The 21,304-nt window shown below is 41.7% G+C and overlaps 1 protein-coding gene across 1 annotated transcript in view; it reads left to right on the plus strand.

Moving 5' to 3' along the window:
* The window catches only part of CACNA2D3 (calcium channel, voltage-dependent, alpha 2/delta subunit 3), an 855,054-nt gene that overhangs the window by 400,998 nt on the left and 432,752 nt on the right, over positions 1-21,304 (plus strand). Inside the window, exon 9 of the mRNA XM_015410013.1 lies at positions 3,276-3,350. Coding sequence (XP_015265499.1) covers positions 3,276-3,350 — 75 coding nt within the window. The remainder of the gene's footprint in view (positions 1-3,275; positions 3,351-21,304) is intronic.

The following is a 21,304-nucleotide window of genomic DNA, read 5'->3' on the forward strand; positions in this document are numbered from 1 at the left end:
ATGGAAGAGGCGGGTGGAGCGGGAAGCGGTGCGGTGCTGCTCTCGGGGTCAGCAGTGCGATGCTCGGTGCTGGCAACTGGAGATGCGGGGCACGAAACAGAGTGGCGTGAAGTGATCTCAGCGCTGGGGCTTGATGCGATGCTCCGAGGTTCATGGTCGTTGTTTAAGGGAGGTAGAATCCCACCTTCGTCGCCAGTGAAATGTACTGAGACTGATGAGTGATTACAGCTCTCATACTTTATTTGTGCAGAAGAAGACAACTTTAGCCGGCTCGCAACCCGGCTTATATCCCATGAAAACCACCACCCCAAAACACACACCCCACACCGTAATAGGCTATTTACAGTGGCCAAGAGTTCCATGGGCTCTTGGCCGGGGACCTAGCCCACGGATTGGTGCGGGCTAGGATCCACTTAGTCCATTGTTCGCTGGAGTGAAGCTCGGAGGTTTTGTCTGGCCGCTTGGCGCCCTAGCATTGCACGTGGTCTGGAATGAGAACATTACAGCAACACAGTATGGGTCATAGAGGTCTTTCTTGTGAAACAGCCTGTGACTAATGCAAAAAGTGCACAGACTAGCTAGACTGATACCACACAAAACCACACAGAAACTAGATAATTGGTTATAAATACACTCTGATTAATTGGTATTAACTCTTCCATTACTTGATGTAAAAGATGGTACCGAGCAGTTTATTGAACTGCCATTATGCATTGAATGGAGACTGCAGACCTTTTTATGTAAGGCTGCCAACAGGCCTGGAGAAAAAAATTCCTCTCCCTTTGACAGAGGCTTAAAGGTATGTTATTTTCTGGGGACAGTGTCTGTAAGAACATAAAAAGTGCCGATAAATCTGTCTTCCAAAAATGAACGTTTTGTGATTGGGTATTTTTAAAATAAATTAATATATTTCAGATGTACACAAACTGGGTTATACAGAAACTAGCCACAAATCACAGCAATATCGAAGAAATGATTTGAATGCATATGGTATTATTAATTTAGATTAGTATGCAGTAACAGTTGGCATGAGCCATAGTAAACACCCTTGTCTGTGTGCCAGTATAATTAATTAGGGATTGTTAGAGAGCACTGAGTGATGGGGACAGATGTCCAATATGTACTAGGTTGCAAATGATGCAGGGGGCTTCTTCTAAGTAAAACTCTTGCCTGAGCTCAGGCCGAAACGTTACTTAGTTTAAGAGAGTGCAGAACACACTATGAGCTGACAATGCTCACTGGCAATGTGGCTTGTTATAAGAGTGAAAGCATGTGCTAGCAGTGAATCATTGCAAAACTGCATTATTATGTGAAATGAAAAAGAAGTATTGGGGCTAAATCATTTGGTGGTTTTCATTTACGGGCTGTTGGACTTTGATTCAGTTGTCATTTCCTTAATGTTTGTGAAGGTTGGGAGAAAAGAAATGGGTACTAAGGTCTTCCACGTTGATTCATTTCTCTCTGTACAAAGATGCTTGGGAGGCAAGGAGGCATACCTGTTCAGCAAGATTAATTGACAGTTTCTGTTTTTACTGGTTTAATTGTTTAAAAGAGATTCAAGCATACTGACCTCCTACTTAGATACTACATTATTAACAGCCACTAACCCACATGTTGGCTGAGTACAAAGTAATGCTAAACCATATTTTGGTGCTACATGTGAGCCTCAGACTTGCTCATTTCCACCTCCCTCCTGTTCTGTCCTCCCTTTGCACATTGCTATTCCTTCCCTCCCTCCTTGGGTTATACCAAATCATAGCTTATATCCAAACCAGCAACCTGTATGTTATATTTACCTGCAAACTGGAATTACTAACCACAATATGAATATGATAGTGGTTTGAAGACCAAACTGTGGTTTGCCACCTTTGGTGTGCAAAGGAGTGGAGGATGTGCATCTAAGGCTGTGGTCACATGGAGCATTAGCCACGCTGCATAGACGGAAGATAGGTGGACTTTCCGAGCGTGATATCACTGCAACATCTGGGGAGCGTAGAGCTCCCAGGGCTGACCCGTGACTACCCTCTTAAGACGTGCAGTAAAAAACTAGTGCCTCCGAGGTACTAGTTTCCTGGAACCGCGTGGCAAGAGCGGGCGCCTGATCGCATCCCTGCTGGATTCCCGTGGCATCTGGCGCCCTCCGGGTTGTTCCCCCCCATGCTTCCAGAAGCGCCCAACAGTGCATGTGCACAAAGACGCATGGTGTCGTTGGGGTCGAGGGAGGGCCACGGGGGGCTGTGATGGGGTGAGCGGCAGCGGCCAGGTGGAGAACGGGCCGCGTGTCCCGGGGAGGGAGGGCAGGAGGGCGGGAGGGCTGCTGGTCTCGGTGGAGGTGCGGATACTTGTGTGATCAGCACCTCCACCCTAACCACGGGACCTCACCAGGACCTCACCGGGATGTCTGATCCTGCAGTAGCGCGGTATTTTGCCCCGAGACAAACATCCACGCTCCCCCCCTCCGCATTTTCCTGGCCATGTGGCCGGGGCCTAAAGAGGCTTTTTACATGGTACCTATTGCCTTTAGATCCTCTCCTTTTGGACAGAAGTGCTACCATATTGGGGGAATTACCCCTTTGTGGCCCTCATGGCCTGTTCTCAGTCAGTCATGGAATCTCAGCAGCAGCCAGTGTGAGTGTGCAACAAAGTCCTTTTTCTGCCATAAGAAGTTGATCTGGGCAAATTTGGTGGCATGACCAAGAAGGCCTCTCTCAGGTTGTCACCTGCCCAAACTCAGAAGATCAGGGAAGGCTTTTGTAAGAAAATCCACGGGAAGGCTACGTCTGCTGCTACTGCTGCTACTAATGGTAAGAAACGTGCCTGGGAAATGGGACCACTTAAAAGGCCTTGAGATAAAGAGGAAATAACAGTGTTACCGGCAAAAAAGCAGACAAAAAAAATAGCTGATTACTTTGAGACAGAAGATCAGGGCACTCACAATCGAGCCCAGTAGCACCTTGAATTATTTATTTATTTATTTATTATTTTCAGTTTGTATCCCACCTTGCGGGCAAACTGGCTCAAGGCGGTCAACAAGAAGACCAACAAGATTTTGGGGATATGAGCTTTAGCACTGACTCACAAAAACCTTGTTGGTCTCTAAGGTGCTACTGGGCTTGTGTCTAAGTAATGCATTTGAAAGGGAAACATTGGATTCCATGTTGTTTTAGGGTCATATGCGGTTTTCCTGTAATTTGCTGTCATTAACTTAAATTATATCTTTCAGAGCCTTATATTAAATGTTCCACCTTTTGTTTCCTCTTTTTTTCTGTCTGCAGTATAACGAAGAGCTCCATTATGTTGAGCCATGCCTGAATGGGACATTAGTTCAAGCTGACAGAGCCAACAAAGAGGTAAAAAAGAATGAGCATTACACAAAGCAGGGAAGACTCCCATATGTGATTAATATCACTGTTGCATAATGGTTTTATTTTTAATTAATGAAATCCCATTATTAGATGAAATGAATTGTTACCTCTGCCCATTTAGGAAGAAGTTACTTCTGTGATTAAGCAGGACACCAATGGCCATGGTCTTTCAGTTCATTTGTTCAGATTTCTTCCAGGGTGTGTGTAGTGGGGGGAGGTAACAATTGACAAATATAATAACTGCTTCATTAAGTATTTCATCAGGCTACAGTGAGTTTTGCTTGCTTTCAGAAGTGCTGTAGGAAGATCTGTAATCGTGAGATAAAACTTTCCCCCCTTACAATTGGCAATAGTTTAGAATGTAGCTAGTTCAACATTACTGGGTAGCATATCAAAAGGCTGAGTATAATTATGGAATGTGAGTGGCTACATCTCTCCATCTTTACAAAGCTGTGATGTATCAACAACTCTGTCCCTTTATCTTCTTGGGAGTCCACAGGTACTATAAGCTTGGTGGAATATGCCTTTCTTCCTGCTAAGGTGGTCTTCCATTGGAGGAAAGCTATTTAAGGTGGAAACGTCTACTTAGGCTAGAGGAAGGCTTTAAACTGCACTCAGTGGAATAGTAAGGTACATACAATTGAAATTATTTAGGGAGAGAGTTGTAATGCTAGCTTTCCAATACAATGCCAGATTTTCGATCCAATGCGCCTCGATTTTCAAACTTAGTCCAAAATTACACTGTTAGTTAAATAAATACATTTTTAGTGAAACTGCATTTTCCCCCCCAACGTCACGGTTGATTTATGGTGACTCCCATGAGGTTTTGAAGGCAAGACATGTTCAGAGGTGGGTTGATATTGTCTGCCTCTGTGTTGCAATCCCAGAGTTCCTTTGTGGTCCCCCACCCAAATACTGCTTAGCTTCTGACGAGATCAGGCTAGCCTGGGCTATCCAGGTCAGGGCATAAAAAGATACAACGGTGTAATTATACCAGCTTCATTGACTTTTTCTCTTCAATCACATGTTAGGTTGTCACCTTCAGCTTAGGAAATATCTGGACTTTGCGGTGGGGGGCAGTGGCTGAAGAGGGCAGAGTTTGGGGAAAGTGTTCAGGAGGGATATGATGTCATGTTCTGTGTCATCACACCCAACTGAAAGGTCAACTCTTCCAACTCCTTTCTGTGAGGTTACTTTCTCCCTCCAAAATTCAAATTTTAAACTTTATAAATTATATCCCTTTCCCCATCTTTTTATTCCATTTTATATCACTTGTAGACATCAGTACATATGTGTTTGGTATGTCATACTAACCCTTTGATCTGAAATATGTGTGCTTGTATAACTGGCTGCTATTCAGTCATGTTCTACTCAGCTTAATAAAAAATCCTCTTCAGGTTATTCCTAGCATTAAGGAGAAAAATCCACTCTGAAGGTCCATAGGAAGATTCCAACTGAGACCAAACTCATTTCTCTCTCAATCTCCAACTGGACTCTGACCTTTACTATCTTTACAAACAATAATTAATCAGTTTCTCCTAATCTGTATGGGATGTCACAGGAGAAGCAGAAGTCTTCGAGCATCTACTCTCTGTAGCCACTCTCTAGGACTTGCATTTCTCCTAGACTTGTGGCTATTTCCTCTAGGGGATCTGTAGTCTTGGGGACTGACAGTAATTCTGAGAGTACTCCAGACCCCACCTTAGGAAACCCTAATCACGTTCACCTTTTAACCGAAAAGACCCCCAGTTCCTGGGTATGACATGCAGCTCTTGCCAGTTGATTTTACTGACTCAGATGACCATACTTGATGCCATAGTTTCCAAATTGCACATCATAACCCCTACCCCATGCAGATAAATCCAGAGACCACCAGCTTCATCATGTGCCCCAACAGCCTTTATTATCATTTTTAGTACTAGTAGAACCATTTTGGTGTAGTGGTTAAGAGTGGCAGACTTTAATCTGGAGAACCAGGTTTGATTCCACATTCCTCCACATGCAGCTGCTGGGTGACCTTGGGTCAGTCACAAGTTCTCTCAGATCTATTCTCTCAAGAGCAGGTCTCTCAGAGCTCTCTCAGCCCCACCTACCTCACAGGGTGTCTGTTGTGGAGAGTGGAAGGGGAACAGATTGTAAGCTGCTCTGACACTCTGAGTGAAGGGTGAGGTATAAATCCAATCTCTTCTTTTCTAGTATTTGGTTGCATTTGTAAAAAAAAAAAAATAGACAATTTGATACATAAAAGTAAAGTATGCAAAAGATATAATCAACTGGGCCCAAAGATACACTTCCATTTTTTTTCAATTTTTATTTTATTTTATTTTATTTTCAAAATGAGCATAACATTATCTGTAACATAAACAGTATCTTCCAGTGACAGTGAACAGCATAAAACAGATACAATATAAGCATAAGCCAACAGAACAAATAATGTAGATGGATAAAGTGTTGAATAATATACTTCATTAACTAATTGCAACAAGTGTAAAATAATTGTCTAACTTTAGTTTTTCCGTGCCATCTTGATGTTTAAACTTCCATTTCATAAAAGGAGACAATTTTTTCAATATATATGAATCGTTTACCTGAGAATCATATTTTTAAATATCATCTGTTGTCTTATTCATAATAAAATAATCCCATAACTTCATATACCAACAATGGACAGAAAAATCCTTCAATGTTTTAGTACTTTTTGCTGCCGTGACCATTATCATTAATAAGTCTTGTTTTATTTTAGGAATTTTCAAATTCTCCCAAAGATTAAGTAGAATTAATTCTGGATTTGCTGGAATTGTGATCCCTGTTATTTTAGAGATTTCTAAAATGATTTTCCCAAAAAAAGCATTAATAACTTTGCAAGTCCACCAATTGTGGAAAAACGTTCCTAGCATTCCACATCATTTCCAGCAATACGGAATAAGATTATGTGTATAATGAGACAATTGTGTGGGTGTTAAGTACCATCTACAAATTACTTTGTAGGTTTGTAGTTGTATATTAACAGATTCAGAAGTATATACTGACATATTCCAAATTCTTTCCCATTGGTCTTCTATTAGCTTTCAACCCAAGTCCTTTTGCCAGACAGTCTGGTAGTTGTGATGGTAGCAATCTTTTACTGTAAGTAAGATTCCATATAGTTTAGGAAAAAAAACCTTTAATTAAAGTTGACTCATGATATATAAGCTTTTTGTACTCAGAAAATCCCATCCGGATAGGGTATTTAAATTTTTGTGTATTGCTTAGATTATTTAGTTGAAGATATTCAAGCCATGGTAAGGTAATAGTATATTTATTTTCCAAATTTTGTTTTTGTATTAGCTGTCTTTTTGATGTTATATCTATAAAACGTGTAATATTGCCATGTTTCCAATTTTTAAATGAATGTTTGCCTAATCCTGGCTTGAACCATTTTTGACCCATGTAATTTGTTAAAAGTGATGTTGGTGGTGCTATATTTTTATAATTTCTATTCCAAATTTTTCTAAAAGCTTCCCACAATTTGTTCATAGTTCGATTAGAACCGGGTATGTCATGTTGGTGCCACAAAGTTTCATGAACTGTGTCTGCCAGAAGGCTGTATCTCTCCTTATATATAATTGAATAATGCCAGAAGGCTGTATTCCTCAATAATTTCCCATTCTGCCTGATAGGCATTATTATATTGTTTTACTATATTTGATAAAATAATTGCATCATAATATAAACTGATGTCTGGCACTGCTAATCCCCCTTTTCTGTATGGTTTATGTAATGAATTAAAATTCAACCCTGTTTTTTTGCCATGCACATGAAAGTATTAAGGTCTTTTTGCCATTTTTTTAAAACAATTCTGGTGGTAAGAATATTGGTACCTCTTTAACATAAAACAATAAATTGGGTAAGATGAAGGATTTAATTATGTTTACCCTCTCTATTAATGAAAGGCAGTGGTTGTCCCATTGCATTAAATGATCTTTGATACACTTGCAAGAAGGAAAGGCACTTCTAGCAAATGGTGGCACACTGAACCCAAGAGCCTCTAGACCTTCTGAAGCAGGTTTTGGGTGGTGTAAAGAGCTGTGGGAAGGTGGGAAAGATACATTCCTGCGTGAGGTTCTTTAGCACAATCTAAATAGCAGCATCAATATAAATGAAAGATTGGAAATATTTCCTAAAACCAGCAAATTTACAAACCAAGCAAATCAACAATACAAAGCACCAAGTAGAGAACTACATGCAGCACCCCATGTTCTTTCAAGGAAAGGAATTATGCAAATGAACTGATGGAATTATTACCTATTTAAGTACTTTTAGTTCAGCCTTTGTTATCAGTTATTGAGTTGGCTTCACTCCAAGCTTCCATTTTTTAAATCACTTGTTTTAGGCTTTTGTTTTGTTGGTCTTTCTTGCTGCTTGTTTCCAGATAAGCTCCTCACTTGGATGATTTTTAACAATATTACCAGGAACATATCCAGGCTGCCAGGGGAAAAAATGTGTTTAGTGTCAGAATATAAGCAAAGAAAAGGGTGGTGCAAGCAATAAGATACCCATGAAGTGGTCCAGTGCACTTGGCAACAGCAGAATATTTCATTCAGCCTCCTTTGTAAGTGCAGTTAATGAGAGCAGTAATGCTTTGGGATTTTCAGTGAACTAGGTGAATGCATATTAAGATGAGGTGGAACTGCCATCTGTTGTTGAGATTATACAAGAGTTCAGACTCAAAGAGTCCCTTTTTCTTTAGGTACAACAGAAAAAAATGGATGAATAGAAGTTTGTTTAAAATGAGCAATGTTTCAATAATAAGAGGATTTGCTCTAGGTGGACAACAAGCGTATCCAACAGATGATGCCAAAAAGGGGTTAAAACAGTGGGATACAACTTCTTTTCTTGGCTATAGAAACAAAGTCCTCTGTTAAATCCATTACTTTTCTGCACTCCAGCAAAGCCATTAATTTCATTTCCCTAGATGGTCTTTTGAAAGCATTGTGGAGACTTGTGGTGGTGTGGTTGAAGTCTCCCAAACCATGAGGGGAGCCACTTCACACAAATGTCTTTCCACATGGAAGTGTGCCACACATTTCTGTTTGAAACGGCCACCCATGTGGCAGGTAAAAATTTGAACTGGACTCAAGATGAACTTGCTGTTCCTTCAGGAACAACTCTGCCTTGTCTGTGAGTTGTCTTTCATTGCTGGGTGGATTTAGCAGATGGACAATCATGGATGGACAGGTTTTTCTTCTTGATGTTGTTTCTCACAGCATCTAATGTTTTGCAGCCTGTCCCATCAATCTCTTTACTTGACACAGTGTATTTAACATATACCTTGAACATTTTCCTATAGCAGATCATTTTGTTATATTTAATTTTCGGTATTAGTTATACATCATCATGCTTTAGTTGTGCCCATGTTCGCAAGGATGTTGTTTTTTAAATGGGCAGCTTCCCCTTAGATTCATGGTTAGTTAAGGAAGTAACAATTTAAAACTGTGTTCAAATCTGAAATGGAAAAGGTTGACTGACCTTGTGAATGAGCTAGTTGTTTGATTGTTGTGATGCCCCTTCTCCACTCACACAGAATGCCTACCACCCTTTACAACCTCAGGTTATGGGTTATACATAGGTCAGGAGTATGTCACACTTCCCACCCTTCTTGTCTTTTTAAAAATCTACAGAGCGTTGTGACCATCTCACCATTCATTCACATCCTATAACATATGTATGTAGACCGAGATATTAAATAGTGTGCACGCATGGTTCTTTCCCTTAGATACACAGCCCAGAGGGTTAACCAAAACAAGAAAGCTTTTATTTATGATGTAAACAAACCACTGAGGAAAGTAAAGGATAAGAAACAATGTTCTACTTCAACTGAACTCTTGAAGTAAAGTCCTATACCTACAACTGTGATCTTTTAGTTACAAATATACTATTTTCAGCCTGTTCCAAGCAACTCTTTTATACAGTTCCCTTCAGTTAAAAAAACACTCTTTTCACCTCGGCCTTATGTTGTCATATGCTCTCTATAATGAACTGCCTTTTTCCAACTGCTGTTTTTCAGGTCTCCTTCTCTCAACATTCCATCTTCTCTCGTTGGTTTCTTTTAGAGAGAGGTGGAACCCAACCTGTCCATCACAGCTGTACATAGCAAGAACTCTGTTATTTGTTTGTTGTAGACTGTGGAGCTGAAATCCATCGAGACAGAAGTTTTGGGGATAGTAAGAAGTGAAAAGAGCAGTGCTATTTTTGGGCAGGAACGCACAGGAACGGAGTTCCGGCTGGCTTCAGAGTTGGCCATGCCCACTACAGCCAAAACCTCTGCATGCGTGGCTACAGAGGGAAGGCCTGGAGAGCGACCAATCTGAAATTGAAAAGGTTGACTGACCTTGTGAATGAGCTAGTTGTTTGATTGTTGTGATGCCCCTTCTCCACTCACACAGAATGCCTACCACCCTTTACAACCTCAGGTTATGGGTTATACATAGGTCAGGAGTATGTCACACAAGAAGTGAAAAGAGCAAGGTCATGAGATTTAGTACATATGCAGCTTTCAGTCCTCCAAGCTCCTTACCATCAATTCTTAGATTTGTAGAGATAACCATGTACTGACTACTCAAGAATCTAAGTGAAAAGGAAGGGGAAAATATGCCGTTATAGAAAAATAGCAGAATGCAATGCTTTTATTTTTTTGGTTAGAAAAAGCCTATATAAGGTTGTGACAATTTCATCAGTTCCCCTTTCCTTCTGCGGATCTAGTGTGGCTTAATGGCTCCTGAGGGTTCACTCTCTCTTTCTCTGTGTGAGTGGGGTGCATGGGTGCACAAGGATCATGACTTGGGAGAGCCCCCTGAAAAGTTGCCAGTAATCAGTACCAGTGAGGGCCATCACAAAAAAACTCTGGCAGAATGACCATTCTCCCCCCTCCAACCCACCCCGTCAATGTCAAATCCTGGTATAGGAAACCAGCAATGAATGCTGTCCTTTAAGGTTTTGAGGTGGGAGGGGGAAATGGAATGGAGCTGAAGGTGCTTCAGAGGAGAAGCTGTTTATATGATTCTAGACATGTTATTTTTTTCCTCTCCTTTTCTTTAATGCCAGCCCCCAAGAGTACTAGTAGGTTACAGTTGCACATGCTTTCCCTTTATCCCTAAAGCAGCAATAAGGACTGAGTTTAGAGGAGACTTCTGAGCCCAATTCCCCTTTATTTATCTTTTTGTTGTGGCAGAAAGAAAGGGTGGGGGATATATTTTAAAAGTTATCTTTGCAGTCTCTTTCTTCCTTTGATATCCCATTTTGAAGAGTGAAGTATCAACTATGCCCTGATATGTTATTCAGTAAAAATGGATAGACTTACTGTGATATTGATAGCCACTGAAGTTGGTCTATTTATCTGTCACAGCTTTATTCCTCTGCTTCTTACATCACTTCAGGTGATACCAGAGAATAATAATTTTAAACAGACACACAGTTCATAATGAAAATATCTTCAAGAAGGCAGAGAGCAGGAAAAGAAATCAGAATATTAAGACATTATGCATGATTTAGATAACGTGGAAGCTGCTTTGAAAGCAATTTAAGTTAGCTGTGACTAATATTGAAGTAGACAAAAAGCTGAAGAAGACAAAAGCATAACCAGTGCTATGTGGATTGAGACTTAGGATATAACCCTAATACCTGCTCTGGGTTGGATTCTGTGATGCCCTTCTGTCAAGAACCCTGCTTTGAAAGAAAAGAATCCTTTCTATGGAACTAGCCTTGTCACTGAGCAGAAGGGAATTGGAGGATACAAACCAATTAGTACAGTCTTTTATATAGGAACATCTTTATGTAATGTAACTCAATCCATCCTAAAACTTGCTTGCATCCAGTGCCCCCCCTTTTTTTTTTGGTGGGGGGAAAGAGGTGTCAGAACTCTCAAGAGGAAAATGAAGTTTTCAGTCTCTATAATGAAAACTCATAAACTTTTAAACATTTCAAAAAAGAATTTTGTCGAAGAGGTTCCGGAACTCTCTTCTGGCATGTTCCCCCAGGTAAAAGCCCTGCTTGCACCAGCAATTAAGAGTTTAGGATGTGGCATATTTAATTCTCCACCGGCTCCACATTACAATCCATATGACACTGATGTTTAGTGTTGGAGTACTTTTATTTTAATATTGCTGGAAAAAAGTAGACTGTATTCCTAGTTCTGCCATTTGCTTGTTGATCTGAATTATTTTTGACAGACTGAATATGATGCTTTTGCCAAATGGCATTAAGCAATGGCAAATTGACAGCTTGCTTAATGCCACTTTAGTCCATTATGTACTTATTAATTAGCATTTGGTACCACAATAATTAAACTGTTGAGTAGGCTGGAGAATAACTGCATAAATATCATCTTGTAGTGGGGGGAAATTTAATAAATATAGGCAGAGGTCATTTCGGGGAGGATCGCAGGGGATCGCAGTTCCCCCAGGTGAGGTACGGGGGGCAGGGCACATGACGAAGCCCCGCCCCCTGCTTCCGGCCGCCCCACTTCTGGCCCTCATTCAGCCAGGAGGAGGCAGAAGAAGAGGGAGGGCAAGTTGCTTCCTCCCTGCCTCTCGCCACCCCTGCCTGCCTGGGGCCAGGGAGGGCCTTCGCGGGGCTTCCTTGCACTCTCGCTGGCCTTGCAGGTCCACCGCCGGGACCCTCATGGGGCTCAGCAGTGGAGCTGCAAGGCCAGCGGCGGCGGCCGGGACCATTGAGGACGGGGTGTGTGGCCTTATGACACACTTCCGGTGATGTCAGGGGGTGTGGCCTTATGACACACTTCCGGTGATGTCAGGGGGTGTGGCCTTATGACACACTTCCGGTGATGTCAGGGTGTGTGGCATATGCTAATGAGTTATGCTAATGAGTTCCCCTAGCTCTTTTTCTACGAAACCACCCCTGAATATAGGTATCTTTAGGTAAGAAATGAGTGAGAGAACCATATGATGTTTTGTTTACTTTACCATGCATGTAATGTTTATTATGGAATATTAAATGACATGTGAGAAGAATGGAAGGACACACATCTATACACACACTCAAACCATCACACTCAGTCATTCTGGGGTTTGCCAGATATCCACATGAGTTCCTGGAAAAAGGTAGCTGGTTACCTTGCAGTCTCTGAAGAAAGTTGGTCCGAAAAAGTCTTGTAATCTGAGGAAAGTCATTGACTGTGAACAAAGGTAAACAAAAGTTATTTTCAGTCACTTTATCATGTATATGGGGAGAACATGCTTTATTACTCGTACAGGGAGAATGATCCTTCCAATATGTGTGATCACCATTTTGTCTGAAAGGTGCAACACAAGTAATTTCAGCCTTGATAAATGCATACCAGAACCATGATTTTTTTCAGGGTTTTGAGGTGCATGTGCTGAAGCTGAAATTGTGTGTATTGCCTCTTTCAGACACAATGGACACTGTGGCAGCCTCCGCTGCCATCCCTCAGCTGCTTGACATATATTGGGAGGATAGTTAGTGTGTAGCACCTTCTCCCCATACATATGGTTAAGTATAGTGACTGAACAGGGTTAAAGTTCCATAAGATGGTGTGAAGCAAAGCACCTTCCCTACCACCCCCCTCAAATATCTCTCCTTATATATAATTGAATAGTGGGTGCCAAAGTTCTAATTCTAAAATGCACTCCCTTAGTGTATGGCTGATGGCACTGCTCCTCAGCATATATTGCCACCAATCAGAAGGCAAAGCCCGGGTCCTGCCCACACCACAACTGCTGCGACAACCTGCTCTTTTGCATATGGAAGCTGATTGGACTTCACTCCATTCCACACCTCAAACTCCTCCCCCTCCCGCAAGGCAGTTGGAATGTCAGTTGCATATGGAACCTGCTGTATTCTGGTGGTGTGCAGGTCCCAGGTTCATGTTTTAAAAGCAGACTGACACTGTTTGCCCAAAGCCAGAGCACTCTCCCAGAGCCTCTTTCTAGCTCCCGTTGTATTTATTTCCACAACGGGCCTTTATTTCTAGTTATTTTATAAACAGCAGTCTGGTTCTTGTGTGCACTCATCCTGGGAACTAACCGCTCATTCCCTTAACAGGGTCTAACCTCTCATTCCCTTAACAGATGGGTTCATCATTACATTACACAAGAACATACATAACTGTGTTTTTTTTAACAGACTAAGAGTCAGTCTATCCAGCACAGAGTTGGCTTATTCATGCTCACCAGTGGTCTCTAAGCAGGGAAATATTGTATATCATTTAACCTTAGTTAGATTCTCAGGTATTGAATTTAGGACCTTCTATGACCAATGCATGTACTTTACCACTGAGCCACAGCCTTTCCACAAGGGTAAAGCATCCCACTCTTCCCTAGAAGTAGGAAAGCACTAGGAGAATTGAATGCAGGTCATTCAGTGTGGCAGTAGCCTTGCTAGGTGGGCAGACAGCAGTTCAGAAGAGAGCCATAGCCACATTTTCTAAAAGAGCTGCATGACATTTGGGTTGACCTCTTCTGGCTGGAGGAAAATTTTAATTGCATTGGGGAAACATCCACTCACTGAACCTTCACATATATAGACCCATTGAGTGACATGCAGTGTTCCTCTGTGTATCTAACATATACAGCTTCCTACCCCTCTGGGATGCAGGCTATATACAGGCTTTCAATCCATGTGCATCCCACCCACCCATCATAATTACAGGCATCTTGGAATAAAAGTACATTCCAGTAATTAGCTAAGCTGGGCACGATTTGAATGAGAGCAACACTCATTTGTCAGTTTATAAGCTGATTAAGAAAGAGAGCATTTGAGCAACATCTGAGTTGAATAAAGTGTTTTAACAAAATTTGTAAGTGGCAAGTTTAGTGTCAGATATGACAGGGAGTTGTTGAAGTATTTGATATGTTTATATGAACAGCAAGTACTAGAACACACTTAGGGGGAAAAAACCAGGCCACCTAGTCCCATAATGTATGGTTTCTGTTATAATTTTGAACACTGTTGTAGAATATATATATGATTATGAAATGGATGCAACTTATGTGATATCAACATGTTTCCAATTGAGATTAAATACCACAACAACTTCATATGCAGCCAATTTCTATTTCATTGTTTTTATGCTGGCATCTTATTCATATTCAAAGTTGATTGGTATATTGCAAAAAAGGTACAGATGTTATTGTATCAGGAAGGTGTCCTATGTGTATATGTCTCATGCCACATTCTGCATGATGTTATTGTATCAGGAAGGTGTCCTATATCAGGAAGGTACATATATGTCTCATGCCACATTCTGCTTGCACTGGAGGGTGGATCATATACAAAACCTGTGGTCTGTTATGCATGGGTTATATTTATAAGGATGCTTTTATGTTAAAAATTAGAAAAATCATGGCCTTACTACCTCTATATTATACTGTGCAGTGATAGATGTAAACATTGTTTCCCAGAATTTAAGAATGTGGATTTGCATCCTATTTATACAGGATGTGGGGGAATCTCATTTTCCCTTGTATCCCCTTCCTCACACTATTTACTCTTGCCTCCTACAGACCCCATATCTTCTCCCCTTTTCCTTTTTCCTGTCCTTCCTACCCACCAACTAATCTACCTTTACCTACTCCCAGCCTTCAGCTTTTCCCCCTTCCCTTTCCCTGGAGGCTTTTCCCTGGGAAAAATCCAGTGAAGTTGTGAGATAGCAAGTACTTTGGGTGATTTCTATAAGTTACAAGAGGGGACCTGCAACAAAATGTTTCCATCCCACCTTACTGGCATTTCAGTGCAGGGGAAGAAATGGCCAAGCCCACACAAATTGCATCATAGTAAGTTGCCTGGCAACCACCACCAAACCTGGCTGAGTCACATAGAAACAAATTACTGATGAGTTGCATGGTGGCCACCACTGGACCTGATTTAGTCATGCAAGTTGTGCTGTAGTGAGCCACCTGGTGATCAACATCAGGCAGACTCAGTGAGTTCTTCCTCCATCAGGGGATGTGACACGGAAACCATCAGGATACTTTCCAGGGTTATTTTGGCTTCCCAGTTCACCCTCACTCCTCTTTCCGATTTACAGAATCTAAGGCTTGGAAGACTGAGCAACGTGGCTGTGATTGGCTAATGACTCCCTAAAATAGGAACCAAAATTTCAGAACATAGTTTCACAAGACCTCAGTGGGCATTCATTTCTTAAAGCTACAAAGATTTCTATTTTGGATTGTTTTAAGATTTCAAATTTTCCTGCAAACCTAGGATTTTCCTCAAGTTTGTAGAGAAATCCCCCTGTTCCTGTCCTTGTGTTCATTGTGTGGATGTTTTCATCTGTACTCTATGATTCATCTCAGAATGTTATAGATACGAGAATGGAACTGACAACGATTTTAGGGGTCTCTTCATTTCCGCTGTATCCCTTTCACCACACTATTTCCTCTTTCTCTCCTCATAGCAGCTCCTATACCCTTTCCCCTTTCTCTGCTTCCTTCTTTCCTTCCCACTCACTAACCAACCTTTTATCTGCCCCCACAGTCTCCAGCTTTATTTATTTTATGTACTTCTTTTATATCCCACTTTTCTCCCCAATGGGGACCCAAAGTAGCATTATTCTCTCCTCCATTATCATCACAACAACCCTGTGATATTGTAATGTCCCCCTTTGGCTGTGGGTTCCCAGGGTAGAGTACTCACTCAGGCACCCACTCTCACATCCATTCAGCAGAGAAACTGGCTCAAAACATCAACCGTTTATTTGCAAGGGGACAACTCTCACAAGCAGCAACTACAGCTGACATACAAAACTGGAAGCTGAAACAAGAGCTCCATCCAATAGGACCAAACTAAATCACACAAACTGTTCCATTACATATATACAATCAATGCCAAGTGGAATACTGAGTCAAATTCAAGGTTTTGGTATTGACCTGTAAGGCCTTGAGCTGTCAGGGACCGACGTATCTACGGGACTGTCTCCTCCATTATGTCCCCAGGAGAGCTTTACAGTCCTTAGATAGCAATCTACCAGTGATCCCCAGCCCTAAAGACATCTGGCTGTCCTCAACCAGGACCAGGACCTTTTCAGACCTGGCCGCAACCTGGTGGAACTCTCTGCTAAATTCCATCAGGGCCCTGTGGGATTTGATGCAATTCCACAAAGAATGCAAGGCAACAGATGTTCCGCCAGGCTTTTGGTTCAGGACAGTGATGCTTCCATCGTGGCTGGCACCCTTCCCATTCCCTGTTGCATACATCTGTTTTGCCCTCCTCCCCCCTGACCATGAAGTAGCTGGCAGTGGGAGGATTGGTTATTCACCATCTGTTTGTTTTTAATATTGTACTAAGGATTTAGTTAATTTTATCTTGTTTTATCTCTGCTTGTACATGTATTATTTTTTATTTACTTTATTGTTTAATTTATATCTTGCCTTCCCCACCATGGCAGGCTTAGGGTGGCTGCCCAGAGCCCTGCAGTAGCAGGAATAATAATAAATATAACAAACAAACAAACAAACCACAGATATAGATTAGACTAAGAGAGAGCAACAGCAGAGCCCTGCAGTAGCAGGATGAATAATAAATATAACAAACAAACAAACCACAGATATAGATTAGACTAAGAGAGAGCAACAGGCCCAAGATCATCCAGCAGGCTTCCATAGCATAGTGGGGATTTGAACCAGGGTCTCCCATATCCTAACCTGACATTCTAACCACTATACCACATTTGGTCTCAGCTTTCCCTTATCCCCTCACCTCTGGCAACCTCTCCCTGAGAAAAGCCTGGCCAAGTTGCAAAAGTTGTGTGGTAGCAAGTCACTCAAGTGAGTTGTCTGGTGACCACTGCGCAGCCCAGGTAAATCACACATGTTGTGCAGAGGCTGCCACTGAGTCCAGGCAAGTTGTGTTGCATTAACTGGTAGCCACCACTGCAAGTATGTGAGTCATGCTAACTGAATGATAGCAAGTTGCTTGATGGTTGCTGACCCCCTGCTAACTCCGGATTCTGACCCCCTGCATTTTACTGACAGAAACCAAGGCTTGGAAGGCCAGCAATATTGTTGTGGTTGTTTAGCCACTGAGATCTCAGAGAACATCCATTTTTAAAGATACAGGACTGCTTTTATTGTTTTTTTTGGAGGAGGGGGATAACCCTCTTTTTTAATATTTCAGATTTTCCTGGGGCATTTTCAAGTCTGCAGAAAGATTTGTCTTGTCTGTTCATGGCTCCTGTCTCTGGATTTAGCTATCCACAGATGGAGCCGCATTGAGAATTAGATACACTGAAAAGTGGGAGACTTACACAGACTTGTAGGGGGCATCCCCCCCCCCCCCCCCGCCACTATTTCCTGTTTCTGGTCCCTGAAAACCCATAGCCTCCCCCCTTTTCCTATTTCCTTCTTCCCTTACCACCAACTACCCAACCTAACTTTATCTGCCCTCCCATCTTCAGTTTTCCCTTCAGCTTACTCTAGAAAACTGGCTATGTGGTGCCAGATACTGGGACAGGCCTAGTTATGTGCTGCTGGCCACCAGACTGGGCATAGTTGCATGGTGGGGAACCTGCAAAGGCTTGCACAGGTAACCTCATTTCCCTCTGTATCCCCCTCCCCACACTATTTTCTCTTTTCCTCCTCCTGGCAACTCCCATATCCTCACCTTTCCCTGCTTTCTTCTCTCCTTCCCACCCACCAATCTACCTTTTATCTGTCTCTCATCTTCAGCTATATTTATTATTTCATTTGTACCCTGCCTTTCTCCACAATGAGAACCCAAAGCTGCTTACATCATTCTCCGTTCCCTCATTTTATCCTCACAACCAGGGGTCATTTCAAGCAGGGATGTGCAGGAATGGCATTCTGGGAGTAACAAGCCCAGGAGTGTGTGTGAAGGTGCAATATAACACATGCTCCTCAAGACTGCTATAAACATTACCCTTTTAATTAATATCTCTCCCAGGCATGTTGTTGCCAAAATAATCTTCTGATTGTTTTCCTGATTTGCAGAAAAAACAAAAGCATACAAACTTGATCTGTATTTTCATGCTTGTTGTAGGGTAACTTCCCTGCAAGAGCAAAGGAAACCTAAAGTGTCTTTAGTCAAAGATTAAAGCTGACTGCCAGCTCTGAGCTAGGTCTGTGTGAGTCATGCAAATCATGTGATTGCTGCCAGGTATGGCTTCAATGAGTTCTCCTTCAAAGGCCAAAAAAGCCCATGAAAGGGCATCTCCCCACCTCCTCCTTTTTCTTGACATAAACCAAGGCTGGCGATACTGTTGTGCTTGCCTAGCAATGGCAACTGAGGGCATCTGTTTCTTAAAGGTACAGGTGCCCCTTTTATCATTTGGGGGTGTCAACTCCCCTAGTGTTTTTTTTAAAAAAAGATTTCTGATATTTTCTGCGAACCAGGGGTTTTCCTCAAGTTTGTAGAAAGATCAGTCTTGTCTGTTCATGGCCCCGATCTCTGGATTTAAGTATCCACATATGAGGAAAGAGTTCTTAGGATTGGAGGCTTTGTGAACCTTGTTTCAAACCTCCATGTGTCAATTTGAATGTTTTCATGGAGCCTATGCATGTGCAACTATACATCTTAATGCAATCAAAAACCCCAGGTTCAACATAGGCCATTAAATCAATGTGTGAAGGTCAGGGACAACATTCATAATTCTGTTTTCTCCTCCCATACATTCACTGGAAGGGGGCAATGCTATTACATGCTACAATTATTTTCTAGATAAATATTCACAATAAATGTATGCTCCTCAGCAAGGGCAAAATAATTTATACATTCAATTATCTTTTTTTAAAAAGTATTTGTATAGTACATGTCTGGTTTATAGTCTGTTATAAAACCAGTCTTGCCTTGCAATGTACCAATTTGTAAAACGTGTGTGTGCACACACACTCTCTCTCTTTTTGCAAAGTGGGAAATAGTTCAGACAGTATTTTATCATTGTCTGTACTTTCTCTGCCAAATTACAAACATGTGCAATTGCCGACTTTAATACCAGTTTTTTGGGGGCCAAGAGGTTTTCATGTTTGAGAAACTCCATATTACAATTTGCCAATCTCTTAGGAATTAGATGACTGATTTAATGCAACTGCAGATTTAAAGTAACAGTATCGCAATTTGATTTTTTCCTTATATATAAAAATAGAGATGGAGGATGAAGAGGGGGGAAGGGCAGCAGTTTATCATACAGGGATCTGAGAAGAAACTTCAGTGCTTAAGATCGAAGGGAAATAAATGTTCTGGGGTGAAGAGGAAGACAGGAATATTCTACAAGGAAGGGCAGATGAGTTATAGGACGTTGGCAATCGGAAATGTTGAGTAAAGAAAGTGAGGAAAAGTTCTCTTCAAAGCAGAGACCCTTGGAGGTAATGGGTGGTGGAGAAATGAAGAAAACATGAAGAAAATACTTCAGAAACAAAAATACATTTGGAGCTTAGAGGCAAAACAAGGTGCGCAAGTGTCAGAAGGAAGGAAAGTTTGGAGGACTTTGTCCAGCTGGACCCATGGAATGCTAGATACAGAACTTAGAGTAACCACTTACAGGGAACTTTTCCTGTCATTTGACTGCAGTATTGTAATCTAATAATCATAAGGACCAAAAAGCTGTGGAGGTTGTATCAAATTTATCTGAAGTAACCATCCAATTCTTTGGTTGTAGGCTTCTTATGTGAATTAGAATGACAGAAATAGACAACATTTTCATGAACTGAGGTTCTTCATTTACCCTGATGTAACAGCAGAGCTCTCTTGCCTGACCTCTAGAATGATGGGAATTATTTTCAACCAGTTGTTATACCTGTTTTAGTGGAGATAGTTGGTGATCAGAATGATGGGAATTATTTTCAACCAGTTTTAGTGGAGATAGTTGTTTTAGTGGAGATATCTGTTTTAGTGGAGATAGTTGGTGACCATGTCTTTCTTTAAGGGAAACTTCTGTGCCTTTGCATGAAATCAAATAAAATTCTACTCCTAAATTCTAAAATTCTACACATTCATTTCATTCAATGACCTTAAGAAATCCTGACAGACAGGGCTTCTGGTTTATGGCGACACGCTGAACAGACTCACCTCCCGGGGATGAAATCTGTGCACCAGCAGAAAGGAGGGGAGGCGACGTCTTGCTACCCCCCCGCTAGGCTCCTAGCCATGGGACTTTTGAGAGGTGGCCTCTTCGCCAGCGCAATGCTGGGAAATTGAGGTGCTTCTCTGTCCTGACGGTCCTCCTGCTGTGTGTCCGTATGGAACTAGTGACGCTGACCGGGACAAGCACTGGAGATTGAGCAGTTAAAACGGAGCTACAGTGAGGTCACAAGACCGACTATGAACTGTGAGTCAGATTAGAGCGTAATTTACATTTTAAAAGGAAAGCTCCTACCCCAAGGACTAGGAAAGAAAGCGAGCAGGGGAGGGGCCCCTCCCATGCGCATGATCTTAAATGTGAGACCAGAGGGGGGAGTGGAAGCAAAAACCCTGAAATCTGTTGAGAGAGACTTACCAGGGCATGGATGAGTGTATATTCAGAGACTTTAGCAAATCTTCGGAAAGTAAACAATCCATAAAGATGGCGGGGAAGAGGACTGAGAAAGAAAAACTTTTAAAAGCGAAAGTAAATGGGAGCCCTCGTCTGGAAGCAACCACCGAGTTGGCTAAAACATTGGCAGAATCCCTGCGCCCCCTGCTGGACCAGATGTCAAATCTCAAGGAACAGTTGTCAATGATGAACCAAAGCATCACTACTCAGTAGCTTCAATTGAATGAGACTCTTAAAATCATGGAGCAAACAGCTGAGAAAGTGAAAAAAGTTGACACCACTACCCAAAAGGTGAAGAAAAAGGTGCAAAGGTTGGAAAAGAAGCAAATTTCTACAGAAGAACAACTTTTACAGCTACAAATGGAGATGGCAAACTTGGTCCTTCGATTCCAAGGTGTCCCAGAATTCAAAGGAGAGAATCTGAAGCAAGTGATGAGCG

The sequence above is a fragment of the Gekko japonicus genome, unplaced genomic scaffold (assembly GCF_001447785.1).
Source record: "Gekko japonicus isolate JY-2015 unplaced genomic scaffold, Gekko_japonicus_V1.1 scaffold160, whole genome shotgun sequence".
NCBI lineage: Eukaryota > Metazoa > Chordata > Lepidosauria > Squamata > Gekkonidae > Gekko > Gekko japonicus.